Source organism: Cydia splendana, chromosome Z, assembly GCF_910591565.1.
Source record: "Cydia splendana chromosome Z, ilCydSple1.2, whole genome shotgun sequence".
Classification (NCBI taxonomy): Eukaryota; Metazoa; Arthropoda; class Insecta; order Lepidoptera; family Tortricidae; genus Cydia; species Cydia splendana.
The window spans coordinates 42,895,882-42,905,515 of record NC_085987.1 but is presented as its reverse complement, the minus strand read 5'-3'; the positions used below and the strand labels follow the sequence as shown (position 1 = coordinate 42,905,515).

Sequence of the window (9,634 nt, the reverse complement as noted above, 5' to 3'; positions counted from 1 at the left end):
TTTTGATTAAAATTAAATATATCAACCTGCGTCTCCAGCCTAGTTGGCTTGAAGTGTAGAATTTACGAAACATACATAAAAATCTCGAGTAAAAACGTTTTTTTCTGTTACAATAAAATGTGATTAAATTTGGATAGGTACTTTCACAGAAAATATTAATACTAGTTCTGTGGGTACCTACTTTAATGACCCAAAAGTAAAGATAAACCATTTTTAAACTTTGTGTTACTTTACATATGGAGGCAGGTGCATTAAAAAGGACCGCGCATATTATAAATACAACTTAAGTGCAACTTACTGACTAAAACGGACACATTTCATTCACACCACAATTAACACCATAGTCATGTGAGCTATCAAAAAAGTGAATAAACGGAATAGGTATTCATTCCGCTTCACGCCGCAAACCAGCACGGCTACCATAAGTTGGCGTGTGACATTTACGTTAGCGTCTGCCAGATGGACTACGATCGAGTTTACGCAGTCGCTAACATAATTCGCTAATCAAGTGTCAAATCGTGGTAAGAACTCATCAAACTATTTCGGTATTTAGTAGGCAAAACTTTTACTTTGATTACAGTGAAGTAACGCGGGGATTATGCTGTTTAATGCATTTTCAGTGCCTTGATGGCATATAAGTGTAGGCTCAGCGGTGAGCGTCTAGCGGCGCGATCGGCGTGCCCTGGGGCAGTTCGCATACCTACGTTGGCATTCGTTTATCATGTGCGCCGCGCCACACGCTCCGCTCGAGCGTTCGCTCATTTTACACACAATGTTCATACATTTACAGTGAATGCACCAGTCCCCGCGTATTAGTAGTTAAGTATTTAGGTATAAAAACTGTTCAGAAAGAATTCAAGGAAAACTTTGTAGTAAATTAATGCATGTTGCATGTCATTTGTGAATTGTGTCAACACGTAGATAATTTAAACAAAGTATAAATATAGATAACTGGAAAAAAAGGTGACAACATGAAGAACGTCGACTGCAATACTAATGCTGATATAAATCGTCGTTGCTTATACTGGAACACGTCGGCGACCGTATTCCACATTATGTTGTTCCAAATAAGACTGTATTTAGCATGAAGCCTAAACAGCATGTGGCCTGAAGGCTCGCGGTCTTTACATGAATACCTAGCATCAATCGCTGTCGAAACCTCAAAGCTTTGAGGATTGGATGTAAGAGGCGAATCCATGATATTTAGAACCGGCTTGTAAGAAAAATTGCATGGGGGTAAGTTTATTTTATCCGGCAAAAGGGGGACAGTAAGAAAACTACTTATAAGTGTTCCTCTTTTTTTCTACACCTAGCCTTATATTTAGGGTTCCGTACCTCAAAAGGAGAAACGGAACCCTTACTTTGTTACTAATATTGTATTATTTCATAATAATTAAGCACCATAAAGCATCGACCATTTATCCCACACCAAGTTAAGATCAAAAGAGAAGAGACAGAAAACCCATCGTCACTTGGACAATATTGTTGTTACCTTTTTTTCATGTATGTACTAAGTAATATTTACACTTAGTATTTCCGTTGGTAATTACGAGTACCCAAAGACCACGAAAAAGAGTCTTAAGGAAAAGTTAAATGAACGAACCAGATTTTAAAACATCAACTTAATTTTTGTATTTTAACTAATTCACTGCTATAGCTACGGTCGTAGCTCTACGCCGTAGCAGATAACATGGGTTTTCCGGTACGTAGCGAAAATGCTACATAGAGACGGAAAATCAATGTGCCGTGATTTAGCACTGAATAGATTAATGAATAAATGATACATAATTTTTTTAAATATATACGAGTAAATACTGTGAAACTTCAGAAATAATCAAGTGCTTCGTTTGTCTGGTCTTTTGTACACGTTTTTTAAATACAAAATATATCCATGTGATAAGGTTGCCACCGCGGTGGAAGATACAACGTTAGCAATAAGTTTAAAGCTGAAATATAGTTAAACATACTATCTAAATGTACATGCTATATGTTTCCATCGTACGGTATACGGAGCCCGTCACTACTATTCAAAGTGATACAATATTCCTTAAGTGTATAAACATATGAGTACTAAACGACTCTATTATTTTACTCTAAAACTCTCCTGTTGTAGGATAATGGCAAATATTCATTTTGATCAGCCAAAATACATACTTTACTGAAACGATTTAAAACTAACTCGTGTTTCGAAAACAATTAGTTGCCAGTGCCGTAATATAATTTAAATACATACATATAACCAAAGATATAACTGAATAAAAGTATTGAGTGTGTAGATTCCCATAGGAAAAAAAAAATTGCGCTTTATCACTATGTTTCAAAAATGTGTAAATATCCTTGTAGTACAAAGTGTACCTATCTGGTCTGGTTTGACCCATTGGTTGACTGGTAGAGAATGCCTTAAGGCATTAAGTCCGCCATTTGTACTTTCATGTATTGTGCAATAAAGATTAAAATAAAAATACCTAAACGTTACATCGTCAGTGTATTCCCTTGTTTCAAACCATCCCCATGCCAACACCACAAAGGCATATTGTCCTATATATACCGTGCATCAGTAGTATTTAATCTATAATCGTTTTCAATTTGGTAAACCCAAATAATCGAAATATTTTTAAACTACATTTTTTTTTTAGTTTGGTACCTATATAATTCGTTCCAAGATATAACGTTTGCTTAACTTAAATCAGAAAAATAATTTGTAAAGAAGGCTCAATTCTTAGAAATATTAGGTAATTGCGACCATATTTTGACTACATAGGTAAACAGTCTGTTAACAATGTGGCGAAATCACATAAGTAGGTATAGGTACATAGATATAGGATATATATACGTTTTACGGAAACATTGGTACCAGCCGTTGTAGTAGTACCTATCTTGAAAGAGAAAATCTGTAAGTACGATGATTGATACGTACTGACACGTAGGTAATAAAAGAGCTAGTAATTTTTTTACAAATAGCGAACCCAATCTAAAATTGTGTTTTGTAGTGACATTCGATATCTCTATCGAATACGAAAAATACGAACTGTATTTTTAGAGACAAAGTTTTGTGTGGACTCTGTAATTTATCGACTGTTGTAATAATAGTTTGATGGCAGCTTTTCTAGTGTTTAGTTGCAACAGGAGTCCTTTTTCGAGGGATATAGTAGTCAAAGATGAATATTTGGCACGACCCACCGACGTGACGGCGCCTCGCTACAGCGCCCTATCAGAACCTCAGTTTCTTCTAAAGAAAGCGACACCTTACATATTAATATAATGTAGTATTGTATGTTATATATCACAAACAATAGCTAGTTTTGTAGTAATAGTACAACAGTCAACGTTTCTGTGCATCATTGATACAGTGTAGAGTAACTACAGAGTGCTACAGACCTCTCGGCAAAATAAATTATTGATTGGTAAAAAGCAAAGTGACGTCGCCTGTACGATACCAAAACAGATGCGAGTGGCGCTTACGTCAGTCCGCTTCCCACCACCGTGAAGAGGAGATACAAGTTATTAATTACTATCGAACACTGATATACAATAAAAGGTAATCTAGACACGAACAATGAATATATTGTTATTTTAAAACACATAGTTAATACTAAGTCAACGCTGAGTCCGTGGCATTATTCTACCGGGGATAATTTTACCTGTTTAACAATTAATCTGACATTTTACCGCCAAGATTATATTGGAATGTATCCAACTTATTTCACCATAAAATTTTTGTTACAACGTAACGATACAAACATAAGTACCTAAACGGTATTTTGGCGGTTATAAGATAAAATTCAGTCAGCAGTCACAGCATATGCACCGCACCATTTAATTAACATATACATTTTAAATCAACTGTTCGTTACCACCTGTTCGAAAAACTTGACTTCAGTGACGACATATTTATTTCGTAAGTTTCACAACAAGTTGTCAAGTTGAGAACCAACTCAATACCTAATAAGTTGATATATACTGCCGTACTCATATATCAACATTAACAAACTTTCAGTTCCTTCTTTGATCTTACCGGATTTGTGCCTAGTCTTTTGAATGAGATTAGGTAAATATATAAAATGTACCAGATCTCTAAACTCATCTTGATCAAAACTGTATTAGGTATTCAGGTAGTTACTAAACGTAGTTTATCAGTAACTGGATTATCTGATAATTACTAGTATTGTTACTTATCGTCCAATAAAATTGACACCGTACAATTTCATAACAAGTCGAATTTCTACACGAAAGCTTACCATAGGTAATGCTTCTAGGATTCACTACTGCACGAACTAGGGAATCCTTGAACGGTTGGCCTCGCGAACTATTAAAAAAACGATAAGAGTCTTGTAATACGTACAATTTTCATATTTTGCATGTGTAATTCAATGCCCAATGAATCGTTTCCAAAACAGGGCCCATTACGGTTAACCTCCGATCGCTACTCGTAATAAAAGACTAGGTACACCGTGCCGTCCCGCCGCCGCCGTGTAATATTACTTGATTAGATAGAGTTAGTTATAGTCATACGAATTGAGCACATTTTTCGATGCCGACGGGTGTTTATTATGTAAATGCGTAAGTAAATGTAAGTGGCGTGACATCTCGCGAACGGCACGGGTATTATGTTAAAACTAGAATTAAATAACACAGCTCATCATTTCCACGGATCTTGGCGGTGAATCCCGTGATATATAAACCTATATAGTTATGTCATACAGAATAGATGACACTAATCGTAACTTCCCGCAAACGCGGTAGTGTTCGTGTGGTGATTATTAATATTTATGATACTGGGATCATGTTATCTACTAGAAACAGTTTGGTTTGTGAACTACCTTTGTTAAATCGCTCGGGTTAAATTTACCGTATAGTAGTATTTTTCGCCCGCTACGCTGGTGGTTTATTTCCTTTTTAGGGCAGGGATAATAAGGACGTACAATTTTAAAATGTGAAGTCAGTTCACAGTTGTATCGCCCGAGTCAAAGGCAAGGGCATGACTACGATCTAATATAGGTAGGTATTACAACTTTACTACCCTGAGATTTCCAGGCGGGTCACAAACCCAAATGTATTGGCGGGACTGAGACGACATCTGGTGTAACTAACAATCATAAAGGGGTATAACCTTTTTTTTATATTTTCTCGGTTTTTAATTCAACAAATAATGTAAAAACTTAACTTTTTAACTTATATAAGACATTTATGCATTAAGAGAGGCGGCTCATAATTACAAGGACGTACATTTCACTGGGGCAACAAAGATAATCTAAATGGTAGGTATTTTGTATTACCCAAACATTAAACGACTGATTGCCATTTGACATCTCATGGCTTACAAGAATTCCAAGAGCGAGAGTACCTACTATCGATTACTTGCGTGAAATCGATTATCAGCCGACTCGGTTTCATCGAGTCATTACACTTTTTGTGTGGAAAATAGGCTAAAGAGTCTGAGTATGCGAATCCATCACTCCAATGAAAAATATATCGGTCCCAGAAAAGAGAAGGTAGTAACACCCTGTATGTTGTTCCTAATCCTACGCTCAATCGCTGGACTCACATTCAGTGAACCTCGTATCTCTATTCGACGTGCTCATGGTGCGAAATACGAGTAGCAAACTACGCCAACACAAGCTTGTCGAATACAGGTGTAAGTCGACTGAACAAGTCTAGAGATTTAATCTCGCGATCGCGAGCTGGCCAACAACTATATAAATCTATATAAACATTACTATAGTTAATTAAAATAGTAGTGACTATAGTGATTATATGGTTACAATCTATTCAAATAGATTACGGGGTCATCTGACGAAAAAGAAAGGCTACCTACAGAAGTAAAAGTTAATGAAACTTCTTAATACTTTGATAAAAGCCTTTTGTCAATTGTGTACGCGGACGCGGGAGTCGCAAAATGTTAGTACAGTAAAGGGCCATAAAGTTTGCACATCGGTATTTAGAAAGAGAATATTGGAGGCAACGAGAATGAAAGAGACAACGCTCTACGAAGCCGAAATTCCGATGTGCAAACTTTATGGCCCTTTACTGTACCTAAGTATAATTTTTTTATAAACCCCAAGTACTAAGGTTTGAGCAAACCACAAACGTACCTACATGTTGTATGGTATACTTTTGACTACGTACTTTACCGACCGCAACTTTTATCAGCTTGGCTTAAAAGAACATCATATATTTTCGTAAAATAGGGAAATGTATAGAATATAACAGTTTGCAATTTCTGCATAAACTTAAAGATAAACGTCATCAATTGACTGGAATGTAATATTTGTACTTCGTTTAGGTATGATTTATTTATCGACAAGTGCATTAGACTCACACAAGAAAATCAATTAAATCACAAGCATCTGTTGAGTATTAGAAGCATATGATACATTAAAAACACCTACCGCAGTTTTAATTAAAAATATTAATTGTCTATCTACAATTAAGAGGATACTGATTTGTTCACATTTAATAGGTATGTAAAAGTCAGATTTTGCTCTAGTTGGAAGTCTGAGAAGACATATTTTCTATTAGATTTTCATCAAGTATGAATAGTTTAGCTAAATAACCTATACAAATATTTCGAGCCATTTGGAACTTAAAATTATTTGTAAATCTTCAATTTATTTTAATATAGGTATCTGCATCTTTTTAGATAATTTCTCATTTATTATAAAATCTTAGGTAAGTTCCTCGTACACAACTATCTACATTGGAAACAGTTACATCAAACATCGCTATAGGCGTGCAGGCATATCTTTCAATATGAAGCCCAGAAACCCCCCAATAATTATTATGGGATAACTATATGCCAAACTTATTTATTGTTCGACAATGAGGCAAGGAAAAATGTGATATTTCTTTATTCTTATATAATTAATATATAAAGAACTGAATATTCAACTCGCTGGCTAGATGTTAAAAGAAGTCTTCGTACTTATAACATTTATCGCAGCGAGCACTGATTTTTTTATGACCTAGGTACTGCTCGTATTCTATGATTTGCCCCTAGCGCGCTGGCAGCGATGTTTGGTTACCAGATTCGAGTACAATGTCAAAGCAGCAGAAGTTGCTTAGCAGCCGAAGTGTTCAAATTAAATTACCTTGACACGCTCTTATTCTCATAAATAAAGTCACGTTAAGATCATTTTTAACACCTCGCCCGCTTAGCAACTTCTGCTGCTGATTGTACATAAAAAGTAACAACATCTCTCACGTTCACCACAGAGAAGAATGTAGGTATATGCATGTGATAAATATAAGGTAACAACCATCCGACTATTTCGTTGTAACAAGACGTCATATGGACGCAAGATATAATATGATTACAGTTATTAAAGTATACCACTTCCTATACAGTCTTGAGGCACCTAAGAATGCGCGTTTAAAAGAAACTTATATTGTAAGTATTTAACAATGGTGATACATTTATAATAAAAAGGATCGTTGGCCAGCTCGCGATGTTCTCATACCCCTAGTCAGCAGGTACTAGATCGTGCTATTACACCTAGCAGTAACCAGTATATGTATAATAAGTATGTATGTACAGCTCCACTGACCGGGCCGACATTCAACGGATCTATCCAGCCGAGCACCGGCCTGTCCGAACCGTTAGACACTCGCTCGCAAAACTCGGTCTTATAATATTAAATATTTGTTATTCGTTATTGAACTCACATTATTGTATTTTGTAAAACACAATGATGTGATTCTCGCCGCTATCGCTGCATTATTCTTTTTTGTACGCTAGAGTTATATAGATACTTAGGTATAAAGAGTACCGTAAAATCAGGTAACTTTAGTCCACAACTTACAATTGGCCCAAATTCAAGTTCTAGTAAAATATGTATAAGTATTTTTCAAATTATATTGAGTATAAAATAAAGCAAGCATAAGAGAGCATTAGTGTATCTAAGCTCCAAAATAAATGTAACGAGTACAAATCATAAAGACTCGTTAAGAATTAACGTTACAAACTGGAGCATAGTTGTACTTAATGACTATAGTTACCTGATCTTAAGGTAGGCTCTTTCACTATGCGGTCAATCCAAGTATCAATTTAAAATAATGAAGTTTTAAATTAATATGATCCATATCTACATATACATTCGTATACAGAGTTACTGAGCGAGATAGTTTCATTCAAACCGGTGTGATAGCCACGATATCACTGAAACGAGAGAGTGAAAAACGGTTCTTCCGTAGAGAAAGAAATAGATACAGTCGCAAGTTTAAGCGTTGGATTCTTTCAAGTCAGTGAGCCTAGCAAGTTGGGCCGAATCGAGCTCGTCGGGTATGGAGGCGCGGCCGGCGCGCGGCGCCGCGGGCGGAGACTGCGGCGCAGTGGGGGGCCCGGAGGCGCCGGTGGACTCGCCTTCCGAGGCCGTCGAGCTGTTGGCGGGCGGGGCCTCGGCCTGGTCGGGCACGCAGACAGCGGTCTGCTCGGAGATGGAGGACTCGTCCTCCTCGGGCTCGGGCTCGGGCTCAGGCGGAGGGAAGGGCTGCTCGGGCTCCTCCACCATGGGCGTGGCGGCGGTGATCACGATCTGCGCCACGCCGAGCCCGCCGTCGTCCGGGAGCTCAACTTTGGGCGGCGCAGGCTTCGGCGGCGGCGGCGCCGGCTCCTCCTCGTCCTAAACATGATATGCTGTTAGAATGTCGCTTGGAAAGCGTTTCGATCTAAATACGTGCAGTGATAGTGCAGTGAGTGGCCATATCTAGATTAGCTAAAACACCCTGAACCAACCCAATTACTGAATAATTATACCAATATTGAGATACATAGGTATATGTGGCTCCTTAATAATGAGACGCTTTTGGAGCATATGTCTATAGAGTGGACACAGTAGGTATTTTAAATGGGCTAAGTAATTGGTCTCTTGTAACTTTTGCAAGACTATAATAGAACTAGGGGTTGACATCGCGCAGTCCTGTGATATTTTTGGGAAATCTATTGTTTTTGAAGATTATTTGACTGACACGTACAGAGACTACAGTATATCGCCCTATCCGCCAAATAACAAGTGGATTAGAATACAAACTCGATTTAAATATACCGAGTATACTTCGTTTATTTTGTATGAAACATAAGTATTTTCTTTGAAATATGGTCTGTACAAGAAAACCGTTTGAAAAAAAAAGTGATTGAACTTACGGAGATTTGAGGTCGTTCTTTTATTCACAGATTTCCAAGCCGCTCGAGTAAACGTCTGAACTAACCTGTGTTCATTGCAGAATAAATATTTGATGCAGATTTTTGAAGCATGTGCTATTGGGGGGAAACAAGACTGACGAATTAGTTTTGGAAGGTCTGTCAAAATAATCCAGGGTTTTGGGTTTATGTTGTGTATGTTTAATTATATGACATGCAAAATATAATCATGCATTGGTACATGCAGTGAGTTCCTGATTTTTGGGAAACCTTTTACCTACTTGTGTCGTGTTTCGTTAGTGTGTTCTTCTGTAACCATCTTAAAATTATTATCCATAATATAATAGCTAAAGTTGCACCTGCAAAGCAAAGCTCAAATAAAGCGGAGTAAATTTAGAGCTATCTAGAAGCATATTTGGCATGGCGGTCACAGTAAGACGCGACAGTGCTTTTTAAGTATGTAAGCCTCCTAAATCCGCCGTTTCAGAATATAATTCG

The 9,634-nt window shown here is 37.2% G+C and overlaps 1 protein-coding gene across 1 annotated transcript in view; it reads right to left on the bottom strand.

Moving 5' to 3' along the window:
* Window positions 1-6,092: 6,092 nt before the first annotated feature.
* Window positions 6,093-9,634, bottom strand: part of LOC134804147 (protein nervous wreck) — a 91,966-nt gene continuing 88,424 nt past the window's right edge. The window contains exon 19 of the mRNA XM_063777092.1: window positions 6,093-8,618. Within this exon, the coding sequence (XP_063633162.1) occupies window positions 8,217-8,618 (402 nt within the window). The 3' untranslated portion in view covers window positions 6,093-8,216. The remainder of the gene's footprint in view (window positions 8,619-9,634) is intronic.